Source organism: Arachis ipaensis, chromosome B9 (assembly GCF_059453495.1).
Source record: "Arachis ipaensis isolate K30076 ecotype BB chromosome B9, ASM5945349v1, whole genome shotgun sequence".
Taxonomy (NCBI): Eukaryota; Viridiplantae; Streptophyta; class Magnoliopsida; order Fabales; family Fabaceae; genus Arachis; species Arachis ipaensis.
This window is the reverse complement of record NC_142444.1, coordinates 39,919,107-39,945,379: the sequence shown is the minus strand read 5'-3', so window position 1 is coordinate 39,945,379 and position 26,273 is coordinate 39,919,107. Positions and strand designations below refer to the sequence as shown.

Here is a 26,273-nt window from a genome sequence, read left to right as displayed (position 1 = left end):
GGTTTACATTAACATGCCGTTTCTAAAATAATTATGCAAATACAACCGCAACTATTGTTACAACACACTCCAACACAAGTAGGAGCAACATCCTCACAAGCTGTATTACATACTCCATCATTTTAAACGCAAGCAATCATACACAAATAAAGCGAAAATCACATAACCATACGCCCCTCCGGATGTCAGATTAACACGTGAAACGTGAAGCAGCCAGCCATATTCAATCCCACACAATGCGTAACCTCCAACAAGAACAGTTCAGCCAACTCACTCAAATTCGTAGTACTCCTCACCCCCCTCTCCTGCTTCCATGCTATCGTAAGCCGCGCTAGCCTCAAAACTCTCGATGTTCTCTGATAAACCCATATTTTATGAAATATATTGTGCTCAATTTAGGTGATTTATTAAATCATTCACTCACTTATTCATGTAAATTGTATGGTTTTACTTTCCCTTCCTTATTATGTGATATATGTGAAAAACATGTTTCCTATGCTTTAAAAATAATTATTTTAATTATCCTTTATTACCATTCGATGCCGTGATTTGTGTGTTGAGTAGTTTCAGATCTTCTAAGGCAGAAATGACTCAAAGGATGGAAAGGAAACATACAAAAATAGAAGGAAAGCACAAAATGGAATTTTTGAAGAAACTGGCAGCGACGCGAATGCATGGACGACGCGGCCGCATGCCTAGCACGAAAAGGCAGCGACGCGAACACGTGACTGACGCGAACGCACGCCTTAAGCAGAACACAGACGACGCGGACGCATGACCGAAGCAAACGCGTGATACGGAAAACTCCAGATGACGCGACCGTGTGACCCACGCGGACGCGTGACAGATGCCACGCACCAGAAATCACAGAAAACGCTCCCAGCGATTTCTGAAACCCTTTTTGGCCCAGATCCAAGTCCAGAAAGCACAGATTAGAGGTTATAAAGTGGGAGAATGCATCCATTCATTAGCAGATATTCAATGATTCACTTTTCATGATTTAGATGTAGTTTTTAGAGAGAGGTTCTCTCCTCTCTCTCTTAGGACTAGAAATTAGGATTTTTCTCACCTTCATGATTGTCTCTTTTTATCAGGTTCAATGTTCCTTTTTAATTATTTTTTCAATTTAATTTATGAACTCTTTCATGTTACATATGATTCTCTTAATTAATGCTATTTGAGGTATTTCAGTTTATGATTACTTTCTTTTATTTATGTTACTGTTGCTTCCAATCTGAAGACATTTTTACTCGAGTAAGTTTACTTTTTCCCTTTTGGCCTTGGTTAAGTAATTGGTAACTCATGAGTTGTCAAACTCAACGTGATTGATAATTGTTGTCTTTGCTAATTGAATTGAACTTCAATAACTCCAGTCCTTTCTTAGGAATTGACTAGGACCTGAGGATCAAACTAATTGGTCCACTTGACCTTCCTTTGCTTTAGTAAAGGCTAACTAAGTGGGATTAAAACTCAATTCTCATCACCATTGATAAGGATAACTAGGATAGGACTTCCAAATTCTCATACCTTGCCAAGAGTTTATTTTATAGTTATTTATTTATTTTATTTGTCATTTAAATTACTTGTTCCTTACCTTCAAAACCCCAATTTACAAAACTCATAACCAATAATAAGAACACCTCCCTGCAGTTCCTTGAGAAGACGACCCGAGGTTTAAATACTTCGGTTATCAATTTTAAAGGGTTTGTTACTTGTGACAACCAAAATGTTTGTGAGAAAGGACTTTTGTTGGTTTAGAAGCTATACCTACAACGAGGATTTATTCTGCGAATTTCTAGACCACGCAAAAGTTCTCTCTTCATTCTCACCCATACTTGATTGATGACACTTGCGAGAATTGTGTCTGCCCTTTCCATACAGTCGACACCTCTGAACACGGCAGAACTTACCCTGAGAGGTGACAACTCTTTGACCGTATCCTTTGTACCTTACCCACAATGGGTCCCGAATAGACACCCTACTAACCTCCTCAGCAACACCCAGCCTTTGGCAATGTTTGTCCCGCAGGGATTGACGCTTCTTTGCCAACCTTGTTTTCACGTCCACGTAGTCCTCGAAGAACCGGCAAGACAACCTAACCAGCTCCCTACAATCATCCAGCATCGCCGCGTGCATGCTCATGTATGCTGCATGATGAGCGGATAATTTATAAGCTTTTTGGCATTGTTTTTACATAGTTTTTAGTATAATTTAGTTAGTTTTTAGTATATTTTTATTAGTTTTTAATTAAAATTCACATTTCTAGACTTTACTATGAGTTTGTGTATTTTTCTATGTTTTCAGGTAATTTCTGGCTGAAATTGAGGGACCTGAGCAAAAATCTGATTCAGGCTGAAAAAGGACTGCAGATGCTGTTGGATGCTGACCTCCCTGCACTCAAAGTAAATTTTCTGAAGCTACAGAACTCCAAATGGCGCACTCTCAATTGCGTTGGAAAGTAGACATCCAGGGATTTCTAGCAATATATAATAGTCCATACTTTGAATAAGGATAGACGACGTAAACTGGCGTTCAACGCCAGTTCCATGCTGCATTCTGGAGTCAAACGCCGGAAACAGGTTGCAAAGTGGAGTTCAACGCCAGAAACAGGCTACAAACTGATGTTCAACTCCAAGAGAAGTCTCTACACGTGTAAAGCTCAATGCTCAATCCAAGCACACACCAAGTGGGCCCCAGAAGTGGATTTCTGCATCATTTACTCAATTCTGGAAACCCTAGTAACTAGTTTAGTATAAATAGGACTTTTTACTATTATCTTTAGATATCTTTTGGATCATCTTTGATTAGTTTTATGCTATCTTAGACTTTTGTGAGGGCTGGCCATTCGGCCATGCCTGAACATTTATCATTTGTGTATTTTCAACGGTAGAGTTTCTACACACCATAGATTAAGGTGTGGAGCTCTGCTGTTCCTCAAAGATTAATGCAAAGTACTACTGTTTTTCTATTCAATTCAACTTATTCCGCTTCTAAGATATTCATTCGCACTTCAATATGATGGATGTGATGATCGTGACAGTCATCATCATTCTCAACTTATGAACGCGTGCCTAACAACCACTTCCGTTCTACCTTATATTGAATGGATATCTCTTGGATATCTAATACAGGGGACCGAGTTCGAGTTATTAGTGTCTTCGTGGTATAAGTTCGAACCCATGGACGGCCATTCTTGAGAATCCGGAAAGTCTAAACCTTGTCTGTGGTATTCCGAGTAGGATTCAGGGATTGAATGACTGTGACGAGCTTCAAACTCGCGAGTGCTGGGCGTAGTGACAGACGCAAAAGGATTAATGGATCCTATTCCAGTATGATCGAGAACCGACAGATGATTAGCCATGCAGTGACATCGCATTGGACCATTTTCACTGAGAGGACAGGTGGCCATTGACAACGGTGATGCCTAACATACAGCTTGCCATGGGAAGGAGTAGGAAGGATTGGATGAAGATAGCAGGAAAGCAGAGGTTCAAAGGGACGAAAGCATCTCTATACGCTTATCTGAAATTCTCACCAATGAATTACATAAGTACCACTATCCTATTTTATATTTTATTTATCTTTTACTTATCAATTCATAAATTAGTTGAATCCGCCTGACTGAGATTTACAAGGTGACCATAGCTTGCTTCAAGCCGACAATCTCCGTGGGATCGACCCTTACTCACGTAAGGTTTATTACTTGGACGACCCAGTGCACTTGCTGGTTAGTTGTACGAAGTTGTGAAACAGAATTAAGAACATGAACGTACGTATTGAGTTTTTAGCGCCGTTACCAAGGAAGGCATGATCACGATTTCGCACACCAAGTTTTTGGCGCCGTTGCTGGGGATTGTTCGAGTTTGGACAACTAACGGTTCATCTTGTTGCTCAGATTAGGTAACTTTATTTTAATTTTAACCTTTTTGTTTTTATTATTCTTATTTTCGAAAAAAAATAAAAAAATTATTTAAATATTTTCAAAAAAATATATTTTTCTTCATAATTTTTAAGAATGAATTCTAGTGTTTCATGATGATTTGTTGAATCCTGGCTGGCTGTAAAGCCATGTCTAAATTCTTTTGGACTGAGGATTCAACTAATCACTTCAATGCATGTAATATCCTGCTGAAGCTTGGCTGGCCATTGGCCATGTCTAGTGTTTTGGACCGAAGCTTTCACTGAAAGCTTAGCTGGCTAGTAAGCCATGTCTAATTCCTGGACTAGAGCTTTAGGCTAACAATGAGAGATTCCTGGAATTCTTATTAAAAATTTTGAAATCTTATTTTCTTTTTCAAAATTTATTTTCGAAAAATACAAAAATTTAATAAAATCATAAAACCAAAAATATTTGATGTTTCTTGTTTAAGTCTTGTGTCAATTTTTAAGTTTGGTGTCAATTGCATGTTTTTATAATTTTCTTGCATTTTTCGAAAACTCATGCATATGTTCTTCATGATCTTCAAGTTGTTCTTGGTAAGTCTTCTTGTTTGATCTTTAAAATCTCTTGTTTTGTGTCTTTTCTTGTTTTCCATATGCATTTTTAATTTGTTAGTGTCTAAAGTTTGAAAATTTCTAAGTTTGGTGTCTTGCATATTTTTCTTTTCTTAAAAATTTTCAAAAATAAGTCTTGATGTTCATCTTGATCTTCAAAGTGTTCTTGGTGTTCATCTTAACATTCATAGTGTTCTTGCATGCATTAGTTATTTTGATTCATAATTTTTATGTTTTGTGTCAATTTTATGTTTTTCTCTCCCTCATCATTAAAAAAAAATTCAAAAATCAAAAAATATCTTTCCCTTTTTCTCTCTAAAAATTTCGAAAATTTGGATTGACTCTTTCAAAAATTTTTAAAATTCAATTGTTTCTTATGAGTCAACTCAAATTTTCAATTTGAAAATCTTATCTTTTTCAAAAATAAAATCCTTTTCACTTTTCTTTCATAATTTTCGAAAATTTCAAATTGATTTTCAAAAATCTTTTTCTTATTTTCATTTCATATTTTCGAAATTAATACCAACATTTAATATGATTGATTCAAAAATATTAAGTTGTTACTTGCCTATTAAGAAAGGTTCAATCTTTAAATTTTAAAATCATATCTTTTTGTTTCTTGTTAGTCAAGTAATCAACTTTAGTTTTCAAAATTAAATCTTTTCAATTCCTTATCATATCTTTTTCAATTTCAATCATATCTTTTTCAAAATTAATTTAAAAAATTCTTTCTAACTTCTCCCCTAACCTCTTATCTTTTTTATTTTCAAATCTTTTTCAATCAATCTTATCTTTTTGTTTCAATCATATCTTTTTCAAAAACAAATTCCAAATCTCTTTTAATCAATCATATCTTTTTGTTTCAATCATATCTTTTTCAAAACTGCCCAACTAACTCTCTACCTTTAATTTTCGAAAACCCCTTCCCTCTTTTTCAAAATTTCGTTTTAATTAACTAATTGTTTTAATTTTAATTTAATTTAATTTCAATTTTAATTTTCAAATTTTAAATTTAAATTTTAAATATTTTTATTTTATTTTGTTAAAATTTCGAATTCTTCTCTCATCTCTAATATCCTTCTATTTATCTATTCATCCATTAACACTTCTATCCTCACCTCTGTGTTTGGATTCTCATCTTTTCCTTCTTCTATTCTTACTTTCTTCTACTCACATAAAGGAATCTCTATACTGTGACATAGAGAATTCCATATTTTCTTTTCTGCTCTCTTCTTCTTTTTCATATGAGCAGGAACAAGGATAAGAACATTCTTGTTGAAGCTGATCCTGAACCTGAAAGGACTCTGAAGAGAAAGCTAAGGGAAGCTAAAGCACAATTCTCTGGAGAAAATCTGAAAGAAATTTTCGAAAAAGAAGAAGATATGGCCGAAAATAATAACAATGCAAGGAAGATGCTTGGTGACTTTACTGTACCAAATTCCAATTTACATGGAAGAAGCATCTCAATTCCTGCCATTGGAGCAAACAATTTTGAGCTTAAACCTCAATTAGTTTCTTTGATGCAATAGAACTGCAAGTTTTATGGACTTCCATCCGAAGATCCTTTTCAGTTCTTAACTGAGTTCTTGCAGATCTGTGATACTGTTAAGACCAATGGGGTTGATCCCGAGGTCTACAAGCTTATGCTTTTCCCGTTTGCTGTAAGAGACAGAGCTAGAATATGGTTGGACTCTCAACCTAAGGATAGCCTGAACTCTTGGAATAAGCTGGTCACGGCTTTTTTAGCCAAGTTCTTTCCTCCTCAAAAGCTTAGTAAGCTTAGAGTGGATGTTCAAACCTTCAGACAGAAAGAAGGTGAATCTCTCTATGAAGCTTGGGAGAGATATAAGGAACTAACCAAAAAGTGTCCTTATAACATGCTTTCAGAATGGACCATCCTGGATATATTCTATGATGGTCTGTCTGAGCTATCAAAGATGTCACTGGACCATTCTACAGGTGGATCTATTCACCTAAAGAAAACGGCTGCAGAAGCTCAAGAACTCATTGACATGGTTGTAAATAACCAGTTCATGTACATTTCTGAAAGGAATCCGGTAAGTAATGGGACGCCTCAGAGGAAGGGAGTTCTTGAAATTGATACTCTGAATGCCATATTGGCTCAGAATAAAATATTGACTCAGCAAGTCAATATGATCTCTTAGAGTCTGAATGGATTGAAGGAATCATCCAACAGTGCTAAAGAGGCATCTTCTGAAGAAGAAGAAGCTTATGATCCTGAGAACCCTGCAATAGCAGAGGTGAATTACATGGAGGAACCCCATGGAAACATCTATAATCCCTCATGGAGAAATCATCCAAATTTCTCATGGAAGGATCAACAAAAGCCTCAACAAGGCTTTAATAATGGTGGAAGAAACAGGTTTAGCAATAGCAAGCCTTTTCCATCATCCACTCAGCAAAAGATAGAGAGTTTTGAGCAGACCCCATCTAGCTTGGCAAACATAGTCTCTGATCTATCAAAGGCCACTCTAAGTTTCATGAATGAAACAAGGTCCTCCATTAGAAATCTGGAGGCACAAGTAGGCCAGCTGAGTAAAAGGGTCACTGAAACCCCTCCCAGTACTCTCCCAAGCAATACAGAAGAGAATCCAAAAAGAGAGTGCAAGGCCATTGATTTAATCATCATGGCCGAACCTACAAGGGAAGGAGAGGACGTGAATCCCAGTGAGGAAGACCTCCTAGGATGTCCAGTGATCAACAAGGAGTTTCCCTCTTAGGAACCAAAGGAGTCTGAGACTCATCTGGAGACCATAGAGATTCCATTAAACCTTCTTATGCCATTCATGAGCTCTGATGAATATTCTTCTTTTGAAGAGAATGAAGATGTTACTGAAGAGCAAGTTGCCAAGTACCTTGGTGCAATCATGAAGCTGAATGCCAAATTATTTGGTAATGAGACTTGGGAAGATGAACCTCCCTTGCTCATCAATGAACTGAGTGATCTGGATCAACTGACATTGCCTCAGAAGAAACAGGATCCTGGAAAGTTCTTAATACCTTGTACCATAGGCACCATGACCTTCGAGAAGGCTCTATGTGACCTTGGGTCAGGGATAAACCTCATGCCCCTCTCTGTAATGGAGAAACTGAGAATCTATGAGGTGCAAGCTGCCAAAATCTCATTAGAGATGGTAGACAACTCAAGAAAACAGGCTTATGGACTAGTAGAAGACGTGTTAGTAAAGGTTGAATGCCTTTACATCCCTGTTGATTTTATAATCCTAGACACTGGAAAGGATGAGGATGAATCCATCATCCTTGGAAGACCCTTCCTAGCCACAGCAAAAGCTGTGATTGATGTGGATAGAGGAGAGTTGGTCCTTCAACTGAATGAGGACTACCTTGTGTTTAAAACTCAAGGATCTCCTTCTGTAACCATGGAGAGAAAGCATGAAAAGCTTCTCTCACTGCAGAGTCAACCAAAGCCCCCACAGTCAAACTCTAAGTTTGAATGCCTTTACATCCCTGCTGATTTTATAATCCTAGACACTGGAAAGGATGAGGATGAATCCATCATCCTTGGAAGACCCTTCCTAGCCACAGCAAAAGCTGTGATTGATGTGGACAGAGGAGAGTTGGTCCTTCAACTGAATGAGGACTACCTTGTGTTTAAAACTCAAGGATCTCCTTCTGTAACCATGGAGAGGAAGCATGAAAAGCTTCTCTCACTACAGAGTTAACCAAAGCCTCCACAGTCAAACTCTAAGTTTGGTGTTGGGAGGCTACAACCAAACTCTAAGTTTGGTGTTGAACCCCCACAACCACACTCTAAGTTTGGTGTTGGGAGGTCCCAACCTTGCTCTGATTATCTATGAGGCTCCATGAGAGCTCACTGTCAAGCTATTGACATTAAAGAAGTGCTTGTTGGGAGGCAACCCAATGTTATTTAATCATTTTTATTTTATTTTCTATTTGTTATTTCATGTTTTATTAGGTTGATGATCATGTGGAGTCACAAAAACTACTGAAAAATCGAAAACAGAATGAAAAATAGCATTGAAAACAGCACACCCTAGAGGAAGGGCTTACTGGCGTTTAACGCCAGAACAGAGCATGAAACTGGTGTTGAACGCCAGAAACAAGCAGCAGTCTGGTGTTTAAACGCCAGGATTGCACCCAGAGAAAAGCTGGCGTTTAACGCCAGAAACAAGCATCAGACTGGCGTTTAACACCAGAAACATGCACCACACTGGCGTTCAACGCCAGAAACATGCTATAGACTGGCGTTGAAGGCCCAAAACAAGCAAGGAAGTGGCGTTTAACGCCAGAAACATGCTGCAGTCTGGCGTTAAACGCCAGGATTGCATATATAGGGCATTTTACACGTCTAAAAGGTGCAGGGATGAGAAATCCTCAAACACCTCAGGATCTATGGACCGCACAGGATTCCCTCAGGATCTGTGGATCCCACAGGATCCCCACCTATTTTTTCTCTCCTCTTCACACCTTTCCATAACTCTCTTCCCCAAATATCCCTCACCAATCAACTCAATCACTCTTCCCCATCACCTCTTCACCACTCACATCCATCCTCTCTTCCCCAAAAACCCCACCTACCTTCAAATTCAAAAATCTTAACCCTCCACCACTCCTATATAAACCCTCATTCTTCCTTCATTTTCACACAACACAACCCTAACTTCTCCCCTTGGCCGAAAACACCTCACCCTCCATCTCCTCCATTTTCTTCTTCTTCTACTACTTTCTTTCTTCTTTTGCTCGGAGACGAGCAAATATTTTAAGTTTAGTGTGGTAAAAGCATAGCTTTTTGTTTTTCCATAACCATTTATGGCACCTAAGACCAGAGAAACCTCTAGAAAGAGGAAAGGGAAGGCAATTACTTCCACCTATGAGTCATGGGAGATGGAGAGATTCATCTCAAAGGTCCATCAAGACCACTTCTATGAAGTTGTGGCCAAGAAGAAAGTGATCCCTGAGGTTCCTTTCAAGCTCAAGAAGAATGAGTATCCAGAGATCCGACTTGAAATCCAAAGAAGAGGTTGGGAAGTTCTTACCAACCCCATTCAACAAGTCGGGATCCTAATGGTTCAAGAGTTCTATGCAAACGCATGGATCACTAGGAACCATGATCAAAGTGTGAACCCGAATCCAAAGCATTGGCTCACCATGGTTCGGGGAATATACTTAGATTTCATTCCGGAAAATGTAAGGCTGGCGTTCAACTTGCCAATGATGGAAGAAAATGCACGCCCTACACTAGAAGAGTCAACTTTGATCAAAGGTTGGACCAAGTCCTCATGGACATATGTGTGGAAGGAGCTCAATGAAAAATTGACTCAAAGGGAAAGCCGGTTCAACTAAGAAGGCTTGACCTCAAACCAGTAGCTAGAGGATGGTTGGAGTTCATTCAACGCTCAATCATTCCTACTAGCAACCGGTCTGAAGTTACTGTAGACCGGGCCATCATGATCCATAGCATCATGATTGGGGAGGAAGTGGAAGTTCATGAGATTATACCTCAAGAACTCTACAAGGTGGCTGACAAGTCCTCCAATTTGGCAAGGTTAGCCTTTCCTCACCTCATTTGCCACCTCTGCAATTCGGTTGGAATTGACATAGAGTGAAACATCCTCATTGAAGAGGATAAGCCCATCACTAAGAAAAGAATGGAGCAAACAAGAGAGCATGGACCTCAACATGAGCATGAGGAAATTCCTCATCATGAAATCCCTGAGATGCCTCAAGGGATGCACTTCCCTCCACAAAACTACTGGGAACAAATCAACACTTCCCTAGGTGAATTAAGTTCCAACATGGGACAACTAAGGATGGAGCACCAAGAGCATTCCATCATCCTCCATGAAATTAGAGAAGATCAAAGAGCTATGAGGGAGGAACAACAAAGACAAGGAAGAGACATAGAGGAGCTCAAAAGCACCATTGGTTCTTCAAGAAGAGGAAGACGCCACCCTCACTAAGGTGGACTCATTCCTTAATCTCCTTGTTTATTTATTTTCCTGTTTTTCAATTTTTGAGCCTTATATTTATTTATATTTGTGTCTTATTACATGATCATTAGTGTCTAAGTATCTATGCCTTAAAGTTATGAATATGAATCCATCACCTCTCTTGAATGAAAAATATTTTAATTACAAAAGAACAAGAAGTACAGGGTTTCAAATTCATCCTTGAAACTAGTTTAATTATTTTGATGTGGTGACAATACTTTTTGTTTTCTGAATGAATGCTTGAACAGTGCATATGTCTTTTGAAGTTGTTGTTTATGAATGTTAAATATGTTGGCTCTTGAAGAATAAGGAAAAAGGAGACATGTTATTTGATAATCTAAAAAATCATAAAAATGATTCTTGAAGCAAGAAAAAGCAGTGAATACAAAAGCTTGCAGAAAAAAAAATTGGTGAAAAAAAAATAGAAAGAAAAAAAAAAGAAAAAGCAAGCAGAAAAAGCCAAAAGCTCTTAAAACCAAAAGGCAAGAGCAAAAAGCTAGTAGCCCTTAAAACCAAAAGGCAAGGGTAATAAAAAGGATCCAAGGCTTTGAGCATCAATGGATAGGAGGGCCTAAAGGAATAAAATCCTGGCCTAAGCGGCTAAACCAAGCTGTCCTTAACCATGTGCTTGTGGCGTGAAGGTGTCAAGTGAAAACTTGAGACTGAGCGGTTAAAGTCGAGGTCCAAAGCAAAAGAAAGAGTGTGCTTAAGAACCCTGGACACCTTTAATTGGGGACTCTAGCAAAGCTGAGTCACAATCTGAAAAGGTTCACCCAATTATGTGTCTGTGGCATTTATGTATCCGGTGGTAATACTGGAAAACAAAGTGCTTAGGGCCACGGCCAAGACTCATAAAGTAGCTGTGTTCAAGAATCAACATACTAAACTAGGAGAATCAACAACACTATCTGAACTCTGAGTTCCTATAGATGCCAATCATTCTAAACTTCAATGGATAAAGTGAGATGCCAAAACTATTCAAGAGGCAAAAAGCTACAAGTCCCGCTCATCTGATTGGAGCTAAGTTTCATTGATATTTTGGAATTTATAGTATATTCTCTTCTTTTTATCCTATTTGATTTTCAGTTGCTTGGGGACAAGCAACAATTTAAGTTTGGTGTTGTGATGAGCGGATAATTTATGCGCTTTTTGGCATTGTTTTTACATAGTTTTCAGTATAATTTAGTTAGTTTTTAGTATATTTTTATTAGTTTTTAATTAAAATTCACATTTCTGGACTTTACTATGAGTTTGTGTATTTTTCTGTGATTTCAGGTAGTTTCTGGCTGAAATTGAGGGACCTGAGCAAAAATCTGATTCAGGCTAAAAAAGGACTGCATATGCTGTTGGATTCTGACCTCCCTGCACTCAAAGTGAATTTTCTGGAGCTATAGAACTCCAAATGGCGCGCTCTCAATTGCTTTGGAAAGTAGACATCTAGGGCGTTCCAGAAATATATAATAGTCTATACTTTGAATAAAAATAGATGACGTAAACTGGCGTTCAACGCCAGTTCCATGCTGCATTCTGGAGTCAAACGCCAGAAACAGGTTGCAAAGTGGAGTTCAACGCCAGAAACAGGCTACAAACTGGCGTTCAACTCCAAGAGAAGCCTCTACACGTGTAAAGCTCAATGCTCAGCCCAAGCACACACCAAGTGGGCCCCAGAAGTGGATTTCTGCATCATTTACTCAATTTTGCAAACCCTAGTAACTAATTTAGTATAAATAGGACTTTTTACTATTATCGTTGGATATCTTTTGGATCATCTTTGATTAGTTTTATGCTATCTTAGACTTTTGTGAGGGCTGGCCATTCGGCCATGCCTGAACATTTATCATTTGTGTATTTTCAACGGTAGAATTTCTACACACCATAGATTAAGATGTGGAGCTCTGCTGTTCCTCAAAGATTAATGCAAAGTACTACTGTTTTTCTATTCAATTCAACTTATTCCGCTTCTAAGATATTCATTCGCACTTCAATATGATGGATGTGATGATCGTGACAGTCATCATCATTCTCAACTTATGAACGCGTGCCTGACAACCACTTCCGTTCTACCTTATATTGAATGGATATCTCTTGGATATCTAATACAGGGGACCGAGTCCGAGTTACTAGTGTCTTCATGGTATAAGTTAGAACCCATGGAGGGCCATTCTTGAGAATTCGGAAAGTCTAAACCTTGTTTGTGGTATTTCGAGTATGATTCAGGGATTGAATGACTGTGACGAGCTTCAAACTCGCGAGTGCTGGCGTAGTGACAGACGCAAAAGGATAATTGGATCCTATTCCAGTATGATCGAGAACCGACAGATGATTAGCCATGCAGTGACAGCGTATTGGACCATTTTCACTGAGAGGACAGGTGGCCATTGACAACGGTGATGCCTAACATACAGCTTGCCATGGAAAGGAGTAGGAAGGATTGGATGAAGACAGCAGGAAAGCGAGGTTTAGAGGGACGAAAGCATCTCTATACGCTTATCTAAAATTCTCACCAATGAATTACATAAGTACCACTATCCTATTTTATATTTTATTTATCTTTTACTTATCAATTCATAAAATCAGTTGAATCCTCCTGACTGAGATTTACAAGGTGACCATAGCTTGCTTCAAGCCGACAATCTCCGTGGGATCGACCCTTACTCACGTAAGGTTTATTACTTGGACGACCCAGTGCACTTGCTGGTTAGTTGTATGAAGTTGTGAAACAGAATTAAGAACATGAACGTGCGTATTGAGTTTTTAGCGCCGTTACCAAGGAAGGCATGATCACGATTTCGCACACCACTGCGTTTAGGGATCTCCCCAACACGTACTCCATCGCTGGGAGTACGCGGCTGCTTTGCCCTCTTTATCCACCATTCAAGTATGAGGCTTCTAGGGATAGCTGTCATGTTCAAATAAACCATAAACCCAACCATGTGGACACAAGGAAGGCCGAATGACTCCATCCGTTGACAAGAACAGCTGAATTCGTCGTCTTCCTCGGCCCATGATCTCTGCTTGCAGTACATTGCAACCTCGAACAAAACACAAGTGCTCGTCCTCTTGGTGGACACAACTCTCACATTGCTGGCTAGCATTAGCACCTCCTGAAACAGTTCGAAAACCTCTCTTATATAAACCGTCGCAGCGAACTGCTCAATGGCTTCGAGTTTCATTTTTACAACAGGCTCGTCGTTCGCAGACTTGTAGTCTGCCACTAGTTCTCTTTTCCTCATGAATTCCAGATAGTGTTGGAAGTGCTCCACAAACTCCCTCAGATTGTACCCGTTGTGTATAAGTTTCCTAATCTTCATATTCAAAGCCTCGCATCTCGATGTCGTCTTCAGTCCTGCGAAGAATTTCCCCCGGATATGCGCATTAGACCATGAATGCTTCTTTGCATACATGTCCGCTATCCACGGATGATCCTCCAACCCATGATCTGCCACGCTATCCGTCCATATTCTCTCAAATTCGTCAACCTCTAGATCTCCCATCAGGCATAGACGGAATTTCCTAAGAAAATCCGGCCGTCCAACTCTAGCAGTGGCATTCCTTAACAAATGCCAGCTACACAACCTGTGATGTGCACCAGGGAAAACTGTACTAACCGCACTCTTCATGGCGAGGTCCCCGTCTGTGATGACAGATTTCGGCTATTTTCCTTTCATTGCCTCAAGAAATGACCGCAACAACCACACATAGCTTCCTTCGCTCTCATTGCTCAAGATGGCGCAGCCGAACACCACCGTCCTCATATAATAGTTCACCCATGAGAATAATACCAAAGGGCACTTGTATTTGATACGACCGTACGTTGCATCAAAACCCAGGACATCCCCGAACACGCTGTAGTCATAACGACTTGTACCATCGCACCAGAAGAGATTTTCCAGCCTCTTGTCAACATCCATCGAGTACTTCCAGAACATCCCAAAATCAGTGGTCCTTAAAGTTCCCAAGAACTTCAACTTGGCCTCTGCATCTATCGTGCCAGCTCGCCTTTGCTTCTCTATCGCATTATATATATATACTTTATCTAAAACCTAACAGTCTCGAATCCCCCTGACTGATTGGCAAAGGCGCGGAAAATCGTCGGTACCCGCAACCCAGATTTCCTCATGGAATTGATTTGGTGCAAATCACCTTCTTTGACTGCTCTGTGTGACTGCAACAGACACCTAAACCTTGCATCTAGCATGGGATGATTATGGTTATCGCAGAATTGTTCAACAAACCATCATCCGCTGGCATCATCAACGTGGACCTTAATCCGGGCTTCACACCCATACCGTGTGATCGGTCGAGGATCCATCTTTCTGTCTTCCCGCTACATGTGTTTCCCGTCTCGCTCTCCTTCCCTCGATCACACAAATATCTACCAAATGATTTCGCCCTCCGTCCCCTGCTTTGTTCTGCGACCCACCTTGGACCTCCTGACCGAGAATCCCTTGATGCGACTGTATTCGTTGTAGTAGTCATAAGCTGCATGTAGGCTTGTGAACTCTGTCGTAAGGATGTCCTTGGCTGTCAGGGAAGAAAATTCAATTTGCGCCAAAGGACCCTATCCCGTCAACAATCCTCACTGTTGCTTCTGCATCTATGTCCGCATCTATGGCGGACGAATTCATCACTTCTGCTTCATCTACCGGCACGATTTTGCCCTCACCCCATCATCAGCATCCTACAACGAACAACATGTGGCATGTGTGACAACAGGCGGTGGGCCACATCAACATAAACCGGTCAAACAAAAATTCATAACATGAGCAACAAGCACACCTGCAACGTATGGACTCGGTCAAAATTAGATGAAAACTCGTAGCTTGGCTCCACAAACCCATTCGGCTGTAACAGTTCAAAAATCGCAATGAGCGAACAGAACATTAGCGATATCAACCATAACTACGAACACACAGCTATAATCCCAGACATCCTAAAATAATCCAACTAAAACTCATTCAACTGTAAGGACAAACCCCGATTTTGGCACAAAATTTAAAAAGTAACAAATCTAATTCGGCTATGTGCCATTCTAAACGGCAACCTCAAAACATCAAAGGGTTATAACTGTTAGGGACACAGGGAGGCATGGGCCCCCAATTGAAATCCATATATGTGCATACCTCCCCCGGTATTATCGGACGGTAAATAGCTCAGTGACACCGACAAAACGTACCTGTAAATCTGGTTGCCCTGTGTGGTCCATTTCCTTCCCTTTGTGTGAACCTCAAGTCAGCGAGATCTCGATCTGTGCTTCTGCGCCGTTCAATCCCACGTTCTCCTCCGCCGTGGACCGCCGTCTCTGTGCAGGTCGACCAAACGAAGCTTCACACTGACCCCAACACAGCTTTCACCTACCTATTAATGGAGTTTGGGGCTTTCATTTAACAACCCCATTCTCGTCTCCTCCCTCCCGTTTTCCTTTTTTTCCAAAATTCATCCCCAACCGCAACTTTACTTATTTGTGAACTAACCCCTATATTTTTCCAAAATTCACATCACTACCCGGTCCACCAAGGTCTTGAATATACTTTTTCCACCGAAGAAACGTCTAAGAATAAAGTTTGATATGAAGCTTTCAACATTCAGATTGCCTTAAAAGGAACAACTTGAAAGCATCTATTCATTGCATCTTCATTGCATCACTCTCTCTTGAATATTGAATAAAAAAGTAAATAGAAATTTTAGCATCCAAATATTATGAGTCTTTTTCAATACTTCTCGTGTTTGTTTTAGTGTCACTGTAAGTTTTTTTCTTTTCCCCCTTTTTTTAGTAACGTGATTGATAAGGAAGTAGAAGTGCTTGAATTTTGAGGCATGACATGTAACGACCCAATTCCCAATATGTCATGATCATACTGAAAACCGAGTATCACCAACTTGCGTACCCAAAATTTTAACTATTTATTATTAAGCCTATAATCGTTTTAGCAGACTATCGAATTTTTGAAAAAAAAAATTTACTTTATAAAAAGATTTGCGAGGATAGCTAATTCAACATACACAAGCCATAATAAGGAATTAAGTAAAGTATACACAAGGCCAACATTATATATAAATATAACTTATATCATAGGTCATTGACGATCGGACTTCTGCTAGTAAAGAATTTTATAAAAGTAATCACGTTGAAAGTATACCTTCTAAACCAACAGAGAATCCTTTCGTACAAAAACTTTGGTTGTCACTTAAGCAAACCCAATAAAATTTATAACCGAAGTATTTAAACCTCGGGTCGTCTCTCAAGGAATTGCAGGGAAGTATGATTTATTATTGGTTATGAGTTTTCTGAGAAGATTTTGAGTTTGAGAACAGAAAAATAAATAATTGTAATTTAAAGCAGTGGAAATTAAAAAGAGAAATTATATAATTAATTAAAAAGCCTTGACTGGAGGTGTGATTAATTAGAAGTTCTATCCTTAATGGATTTTCTCAAGTGTAGTGTCAAGAGGTTGTTATTTTCACTTAGTTAACCCTTACTAAATAAAAGAAAGTCAAGTGATTGAGCTAACTCTTATTCACAAATCCTAGTCCTCTCCCTTGGGAAGGTCTAGTGTTAGTAAATACAGAATTAGCTAACAACTTCCAATTTAACTAATCACTTAAGCATTCAACTTTAAGTGTCGCCTCTTAATCAACCCCCATCTTAAGTTGGGAGCCTACTCCATTGACATGGATCCCAATTTCACATAATAAATGAATAAATAAATACTTGAAGATAATCAAACAAATAATGAGGTAAATAGAAAAATACTCTTTGCATTAATAATGTCATAAAAGCTTTCCAATTGTAACTCTGAATAAGAATTAAAGATATAAAAGAGTATAGATGATAATCGAAATAAAATTGGAAGTAATTAAATAAACAATAAAATTTAAATGGAAAAATACTATGGAATAAATGAAAATATAAGAATCCTAATTTAAAAGAACATTAAACCTGGAATCTGAGAAGAAGTTGAAATCCTAATCCTAAAACTTAAGAGAGAGGAGAGAGCCTCTCTCTCTCTCTCTAAAAACTACATCTAAAACCTAAAATTATGTATATTGAATGTTCCCTGAATGAATGGATGTATTTCCCCACTTTATAGCCTCTAATCTGTGTTTTCTAGGCCGAAAACTGGGCCAGAAACAGTCTAGAAATCGCTGATTGCGAATTCTGTCACGCTGATTTTTGTCACTGCAATACGTCCGCGTGGAGCACGCGTTCGCATCACCTGGCTGTACGTCCACTATAGCAAATTATATATCATTTCGAAGCCCTAGACGTTAGCTTTCCAACGCAACTAGAACTGCATCATTTGGATCTCTGTAGCTCAAGTTATGGTCGATTGAATGCGAAGAGGTCAGGCTGGACAGCTTAGCAACTCCTTCAACTTCTTGTATTCCTTGCACTTTTGCATGCATCCTTTCCATCCTCTAAGCCATTCCTGCCCTGTAATCCCTGAAATCACTTAACGCACATATCATGGCATCGAATGGTAATAAGAGAGGATTAAGATTAGCTAAATTAAGACCAAAGAAACATGTTTTCAATCATAGCACAAAATCTGGAAGAAAAAAGTAAAACCATGCAAATAGTATGAATAAGTGGGTAAAGAATTGATAAAAACCACTCAATTGAGCATAAGATAAACCATAAAATAGTGGTTTATCAATCTCCCCACACTTAGACATTAGCATGTCCTCATGCTAAACTCAAGAGAAGCTATAAAGAAGTGAAGAGGAATGGTAAAATGTATGAAATGCAACCTATCTATATGAATGCAACTACATGCAGAATGTTTCTACCTACTTGGTTAAAAGTAAACAAATCTTCCAAGAACAAATATGAACTGGATTTCACTAATTCAAATCATAAAAATGAGGTACAAATAGACTTGCAGAAGAAAATATCTCATGAAAGCCGGGAACAAAGAATCGAGCATCGAACCCTCACAGGAAGTGTATATACTCTAATCGCTCAGGTGTTTAAGGTTCGATCTCTCAATTCTTTACTAACCTTGCTTTCTAAGGCTTGCTCTTCATCTAACAATCAACAAAAATTTAATGCATAAAGTACACATATCAAGAGGCCTTTTAAGGGTTGTAATGGGGTTAGGGTCAAGGTAGGATTGTATTTGGTTAAGTGGACTAAAATCTGAATCCTTAATTAACTTAAATTTTTCCCACCTAACTTAAAACAATTCATGTAATCACAATACAAAATCTAACTACCCATTTACTACGTTTACCACATATTCATGCATCCGATTTTGAGTACAGTACATATGCATTGCTTTCACCATTTACTTTGGGGCATTTTGTCCCCTTTTTATTGTTTGCTCTTTTTCTTTTCTTTTTCTTTTCTTTTCTCTTTTATATATATATGCCTATTTTTTTCTTTTCTCTTTTGTTTTTCTCAATGCATATGATTAAATTATTGAATACATGAACATATTCTCAATTATCTTTCACATTTTCAAAAAATTTTAACATACTCAATTCTCAAACCAAATGTTTCCAAACCCACTTTTCCCCACACTTAATTCGTGAGCACTCTCACTAGTCTAAGCTAACCAAGGATTCAAATTAAGGATATTATTATTTTTCACTTAGAGTTAATGATGTGCTAAAGTAAAGAATAAATGGGGTAAAATAGGCTCAAATTGGTTTGCAAGGGATAATGAAAGGGTAAGGCCATATGGATATGTAAGCTCAGTGAAACAAAGACCTCAATCATGTAAGTGCATGCATACATCAAATAATGGAAATCTAGATTTAAGCAAGACAAAGATCATAATTTTAGAGAGAACAACACACACCAAAAATAAAATATTGGTTGATAGAATGCAACCAATTTAAATAGGCTCAAAATCTCACTGGTTTTGTGTGTTCGAGCTCTAAACCATGTTCCAGTATAATATTCCTTCAAACAAGTTTAATAAAAAGTTTTAATTCAAATTAGTGAAATGCTATAAAAAGTTTCTTGAAAAAGAAAATATCACTTTAACCAAGTGGTGGTAAAATATGCACAAAATCAAACAAATATGCAAATGCAACAATGAACAAACAAAGAAAATAAAACATTGGTGTTGAAAAGAAGGTAACTAACCCATGGAGATCGGTATCGACTTCCCCACACTTAAAGATTACACCGTCCTCGGTGCATGCTAAGATGTGCAAGTGGACGGGTTGCGAGCTATAACTGCTGCTCTTTCTCTAAAGAATGTGCAGATGGACTTGTTTTTGCCCCATATAGAAGTTTCTCCCTTTTTCCTTTCTTGGTGGCCAGTCTGAAAGAAGAGGAAAAAGAAGAAAAAGTAACCCAGAAATAAAGATAAATAAAGTCTGGGTGGGTTAATGCCAAATAATGAGGGTCTTAATTACATGGTAGCTACAACATGCAAGTGAGAAAATAATAGAAGCACATGGCATACCAGTGGTGCAAAATTTGCAACAAAGGGGAGGAGTGTGGGTAATGAAAGTATCAATATAAGTTCATGTCAATGCAAATGAAGTGCAAGTATTATAAAAGATTGGCATTGGCAGATAATTAATATCATCCAACAGTGTAAAACAAGTCACTAAGCACCAAAATAATTCAAGAAAAGATGCAACATTTGAATAGAAAAATTTAACACCAATGGAAAAAAATAATGAACGTAGAAAAGAAAAAAAAAATATGCACAGAATTAAAATGCAATGAATGAAAGTATGCAATTAAGTAAAATAGAATGAAAGCGAAGAAGGATGAGGAGTTAAAGAGATGAAGTAAGATAGAAAGAAGAAAGAAGAAAAGATAGAAGAAATTAGGATTAGAAAAGAAAAGATAAGATAATTGGCGCTGATCTGGATAAGCTGTGCAACGCAGGCGACGCGGACGCGTGGTGGACGATAAGTTTCAGGTGACGCGGACGCGTGGATCACGTGATCGCGTGGCCTGATTTGTGCTATTGGCGCGAGTGCAGCCGTACGGTCGCGCAACTCTCTGTTTCAAACTCATTTTGCCAAAATTTAGGGTGACGCGTTCGCGTGGGTGACGCGATCGTGTGAATGGCCATATTTGCAAAACGATACGGCTGCGTGGGGCACGCGGTCACGTGATAGGGCTTGTCCTTCTAGCATTATTCTAGCCCAACTCCATCATAACTTTCTGCCATACACCTCTTTTACGTCGATTTTTAGGGGCACGCGTTCGCGTGGGTGACGCGGACGCGTGGGAGGTATATTTTCAAAATGACGCGGCTGCGTCAGCGACGCGGTTGCGTGGGCATGTTTATGCCTAAGGCACACCTCCAGCCACGCTTTCACGTGACTTTCTGTTCAATTCTCTTTTCTTCAGAACGCATCTATGACGCGGACGCGTCAGCGACGCTTACGCATCGCGTGCATTTTTTTTATGCAGTATGCAGAAATTATGAGTGAACACGAATGAAAATAAAAGAAAATAAAACTAAGAACAAAAAGGAAAGAATATACCATGGTGGGTTGTCTCCTACCTAGCACTTTTAGTTAAAGTCCTTAAGTTGGACATTTGGGGAGTCCTTTGTTATGGTGGCTTGTGCTTGAACTCATCCAGAAATCGCCACCAATGTTTGTAATTCCAATGGCCTTCAGGATTCCAAACTAGGTGTAAAGAGCCTTCAAGCAGGTTAAAGCAAGTGACAAGGCCCCAAGAGTGTTGATTGTTGGAATGAATTCCGGGGTCCCAGACCTTGCCTTTGCACCCGTCTTCTTGTTGATCATCATGATTCCATCCAGGTAGCAAGCAATTTGAATTCTCACTAAAGCGGCCAACCAACTTCCTAGACCTATTCAGTTGAGCTTTACACCAACCTTTGTATTTAAACTTTGAGCTTTCCACCATATTGAATCTTGCATGACAATTCCTACCACTAACCATCTCCCTCTTACTCTTAAAGCCACAAAGAGCTCTAAGTTGACCATCTGTCTCAAGTAAACCATATTCAAGTGGAATGAGAAAGCTAAGGGATATGAATTTTACCCACTTGAATGTTGTATTGGATGGTAATGACTTTGGGGGAAAGGTCTCCAACAGGTTTGGCAGGGTGATTTCCAGCTCCATTCCCTTGGGCTCTTCTTTGACTACTTCCACCTCCTTGCAAGCTTCTTCAATATCAACCTCTTCCTCTTGGTAGCTTTCTTCCAATTCGATCTCTGCTTCATTGTTCACCAAGGGCATGGGAGGATGTGCTTCTTCTTCTTTAATCTCCATGTCAAATCCAATGGGAGAGGATTCAATTGTAGATAGGAATTCATCAATAATTAAATCCATCTCTTGATCAACCTCTTCAAAGTCTTCAACCATGATATGCCTTGGAGGTTGTACACCCTCCTCAACATCAAATTCAAACTCCTTAGAAGGGGGTTCTGTGACTTGAGGTTCCCATGGACGTTCTGCATCTCCTAAGTCCTCGACCACTTCTTCCTCTTCAACGATTACGGCTTCCTCTAATTGTTCCAGTACAAAGTCATGCTGCTTACTGTCCACCGGAGCTTCTAGCTTCTCCTTCATGCTGCGTTCTTCAGTAGATTCTCCACATGAAACCATGGGGGTTCCTTGAGTGTCTGAACATCGGGAGGGTAATCGATTTATTGCTTGCTCCAGTTGGTGAAGAGTTGCATGAAATCGATCTACTGTTTCCTTGAGGTGAGCCTGTGATTCTTGGGTCGATGGATATGGACATGGTGCATATAGAAGTGGTGGTTTTTGGGGGGTAATTGAATTGGAATTGGGGTGGATAAGGGTTAGGGTCATATGGAGGTGAATGGTGTAAAGGGGCTTGTGAGTATGGTGGTTCAAAGGTGTGTTGGGGAGGTGGTTCATAAGCATATGATGGGGCTTGTTAGTAACTACAAGGGGGTCCACCATATCTATCATCTTGGTATGCACCTCGAAATGGCTCTTGACCATAATAATTTGGTGGGTGTTGGTTGTCACGAAGGGGTCCACCATATCTAATGTCTGGGCATGCATTGTAGGATGGTTGCTGTCTATGGTATCTTGGAAGATGTTGTTGCCGAAAGGGTTGATCAGATCCTCGTGGCTCCTTCCAATTTTGATTGTTCCGACCTTGATGTATGTTCCTGTTATAGCTTCCATTCCTTCCAACAACATTAGAACCAAACTTGAAACCAGAGGTGTGAGAATTCATAGTAGCAAAAGAAAATAAAAACAAAAACTAATAAAAAAATTAATGAAAATAAACTCCTAAAACTAGAAACACTGACAACAATATAAGATAAAGATTTGAAAAAGGTTTAAATTTTGAAAAGGTTTTATTTTTAAAATTTTAAATTTAAATTTTGAAATTTGAATTTTGAATTTTGGAATTTAAATATTGAAATTTAAAATTTGATTTTGAAATAAGATAAGATAAGATTTTGAAAAAGATATGATTTTTGAAAAAGATTTGAATTTTGAAATTTAAAACTAAGATAAGATAAGATAAAAATTTTAAAATAAAAATCTGAATTTTTTTTTTGTAATTTTTGAAAAAATCAATTAAAATAAAGAGAAAAGATATTTTTGAATTTAATAAGGAAAGAGAAAAACAATAAAATGACACCAAACTTAAAATTTTTAGATCAAAACGAAGAAAACAGCCAAGAACAACTTGAAGGTCAAGATGAACACGAAGAACAACTTGAAAATCAAGAAAGAACAAAGAACATTATTTTCGAAAATTTTAATAACTAAATAAAAACCAATAACTTCTTAATTTACGAAAAAGAAAAAATAAAAACAAAAATAAAAACAAATAAACAAGCAAAAAGCAAATATTTACAATAACCAATAATAAGGCACACGTTTTCAATTCCCCGGCAACGGCGTCATTTTGACGATCGGATTTCTGTTAGTAAAGAATTTTTATAAAAATAATCACGTTGTAAGTATAGTTCTAAACCAACAGAGAATCCTTTCATACAAAAATTTGGTTGTCACAAGTAACAAAATCCAATAAAATTTATAAACCGAAGTATTTAAACCTCGGGTCGTCTCTCACGGAATTGCAAATAAACAATTCCACCATCAACCATCACGACGCGAATGCGTGACAAGGAAAATTGCCGAATGACGCGAACGCGTGGACGACGCGTACGTGTGACCTGCGCGATCTGCATAAATAACATAATACATTGGGAGCGATTTCGGGCCGCATTTTAACCCAGTTTTCAGCCCAGAAATACATACTAAACCTAGGGAACATGCAGAGACTCAATACGCATCCACACACATTCAGATACATCGATATTAGGATTACTCTTAGTTTTAGATCTAAATCTAGATTAGTTCATCAAAATAAATACCTGAAGATAATCAAACAAATAATGAGGTAAATAGAAAAATACTCTTTGCATTAATAATGTCATAAAAGCTTTCCAATTGTAACTCTGAATAAGGATTAAAGATATAAAAGAGTAGATATGATAATAGAAATAAAATTGGAAGCAATTAAATAAACAATAAAATTTAAATAGAAAAATACTATGGAATAAATGAAAATATAAGAATCCTAATTTAAAGGAACATTAAACTTGGAATCTGAGAAGAAGTTGAAATCCTAATCCTAAAACTTAAGAGAGATGAGAGAGCCTCTCTCACTAAAAACTACATCTAAAACCTAAAATTATGTATATTGAATGTTTCCTGAATAAATGGATGTATTCCCCCACTTTATAGCCTCTAATATGTGTTTTCTGGGCCAAAAACTGGGCCAGAAATAGTCCAGAAATCGCTGATTGCGAATTCTGTCACGCTGATTTTTGTCACTGTGAAGCACGCATTCATGTCGCCTATCTATACGGCCACTATAGCAAATTATATATCATTTCGAAGCCCCGGACGTTAGCTTTCCAACGCAACTAAAACTGCATCATTTGGACCTCTTTAGCTCAAGTTATGGTCGATTAAATGCGAAGAGGTCAGGCTGGACAGCTTAGCAACTCCTTCAACTTCTTGTATTCCTTCCACTTTTACATGCTTCCTTTCCATCCTCTAAGCCATTCCTGCCCTGTAATCCCTGAAATCACTTAACGCACATATCACTGTATCGAATGGTAATAAGAGAGGATTAAGATTAGCTAAATTAAGACCAAAGAAACATGTTTTCAATCATAGCACAAAATCTGGAAGGAAAAAGTAAAACCATGCAAATAGTATGAATAAGTGGGTAAAGAATTGATAAAAACTACTCAATTGAGCATAAGATAAACCATAAAATAGTGGTTTATCAGTCATACATACATATAAAGGTACTATCATATATATCATGAGTTAGTGTACAACCCCTCACATCTTGTTACTATGTATAAAATAAACACTCCAGGCCCTGGTGTAAGACCCAGAACTTTTGAAAAGGTTTATTATAAATTAATTTCAATTCAATTATTTATTGTATCTTTAATTTTAGAAATTACTTTATTAAGGATAATTAAAGCAAGTTTTGATTAATTGGATTTGAAATAAATTAAGGTTTTATCCAAACTCTATGATTTTGGATTATTTTCCTATTTACCACTTAAAGTCTTAGATATTTAGAAAATAACGATGTTTGGATATTTAAATTAGAGTTTTGTCTAATTTTTTAATTATTGAATTAATTCCTATATTTAAATTATAAAATTTAGTAGTTGAGAAATAACAAGATTTTTATATGATAATATTTTTATATATAAATACTTTAGGTCTTATTAATAAAGAAAATTAGTTATACCGTAATATATTTTCAATTAGAATAATTTGTTGAGAATCAATTAGTATTTTTATACCACAAATAATATTTTAAAGTAACTTTAGAGATTAAATTAGTTTTTCAAATTAATACTCTATACTCTAATTTTATTAAAATTATTTTACTCAAATTAAACCCAAAATCTCCAATTCCATACACAAACCCTAACCCTAATTAAACCACAATTTTTCCTTTACCCTAAGGAAACCCTAAGCCGCCCCCCTCCAACAGCAAACCAAGAAAAAAAACAACACCCACACCAATACTTGCAGGAGTGGCCACCGTCGCTGCAGAGAAGCTGCACTGCCACCGTCTCATCCTCACCGCCAGCTTTGTCGGATCTGGCCATCAAACCCGTCCTTGCCGCCGTCGTTGGAGTCGCGAACAGGAGAGGGAGAAGAAGATGCGAGCCAGGGCCGAGGGGAAGGAGGCGTCGTGTCTGGTAGCTGTCGTCCCATCACCGCCATCTACCTCCGTCACTGCCGAACTGCTGCTCTGCGGTGCTTAGCTGGAGCTTCTGTTACTGTTGTCGGAGATCTGTGGTTGCCAGAAAACACTGCTGTTGTCACTTCCGAAGGAGGAAGAAGCCTTGCCGCTGTTCTGGCCGGCAGGAGCAGTCCTATGGTCACCGGAAACACCGCCGGGAATGCTGCTACTTGGCTCAGTCACTTCTCCTTGGTTGCGGTAAGGGTCTTGTTATTAGCTTTGGTCCTTTTTGAATTCTGGAAATACTTTAGTCACTAAATATTGATACAGCCACCATCTGGGTCGCGTGGAAGGAGGAAAAGCCGCTGGGTGTCGACGCACCTTTCCTCCGCCAACTCTGTCGCTGGGAACAGCTGCTGAGTCCTCTGTATTGGTAAGCATTTCTGATTAGAAAGGCCTTTTGTCACTGCCCTGTAAACTTATACTGAGGCGTTGCGGTGTTGTTCGTCATCGGGTTGGGTATTCGTGCTTGCATTTCGTGCTCAGAGTTTGCAACTGCCTCGTTTTATCATTTCAATAGGTAATTATGTTTCAAAAATTCTCGCGTTAGTATTCTGTTGTG

General features: G+C 38.3%; 2 protein-coding genes and 1 non-coding gene across 3 annotated transcripts; 1 reads left to right on the top strand and 2 right to left on the bottom strand.

The window, feature by feature from the left end:
- Nucleotides 1–270: 270 nt before the first annotated feature.
- On the bottom strand, nucleotides 271–14,799 carry LOC107615425 (protein FAR1-RELATED SEQUENCE 5-like). The gene is made up of 3 exons (XM_088498932.1): nucleotides 13,288–14,799; nucleotides 1,830–2,147; nucleotides 271–356 (listed from the first exon to the last, which is right to left on the bottom strand). The coding sequence occupies exons 1-3, from the start codon at nucleotides 14,105–14,107 to the stop codon at nucleotides 271–273; spliced, it is 1,224 nt and encodes a 407-aa protein (XP_088355058.1). The 5' UTR covers nucleotides 14,108–14,799.
- On the bottom strand, nucleotides 6,270–6,377 carry LOC148544393 (small nucleolar RNA R71). The gene has a single exon (XR_015901559.1). It is a non-coding gene; the product is annotated as a small nucleolar RNA R71 (small nucleolar RNA).
- A 9,023-nt stretch (nucleotides 14,800–23,822) lies between the features above and the next one.
- LOC148544392 (uncharacterized) lies at nucleotides 23,823–26,071 on the top strand. Its single transcript, XM_088498931.1, has 3 exons — nucleotides 23,823–23,827; nucleotides 25,498–25,909; nucleotides 25,982–26,071. Exons 1-3 carry the CDS (start codon nucleotides 23,823–23,825, stop codon nucleotides 26,069–26,071), a joined length of 507 nt encoding a protein of 168 aa, XP_088355057.1.
- The last annotated feature ends 202 nt before the right edge of the window (nucleotides 26,072–26,273 follow it).

Bases quoted from the DNA above. Each gene is read 5' to 3' on its own strand.
- LOC107615425 (XM_088498932.1), bottom strand. From the start codon at position 14,107: ATGAAGAGTGCGGTTAGTACAGTTTTCCCTGGTGCACATCACAGGTTG. The intron at 2,148-13,287 runs GTGGTGTGCGAA...CTCATCATGCAG, and splicing joins TGGGGAGATCCCTAAACGCA to CATACATGAGCATGCACGCG. The intron at 357-1,829 runs GTGAGAATGAAG...TGGGTTTATCAG, and splicing joins GTGTCATCAATCAAGTATGG to AGAACATCGAGAGTTTTGAG.
- LOC148544392 (XM_088498931.1), top strand. The intron at 25,910-25,981 runs GTAAGGGTCTTG...ATATTGATACAG, and splicing joins GTCACTTCTCCTTGGTTGCG to CCACCATCTGGGTCGCGTGG.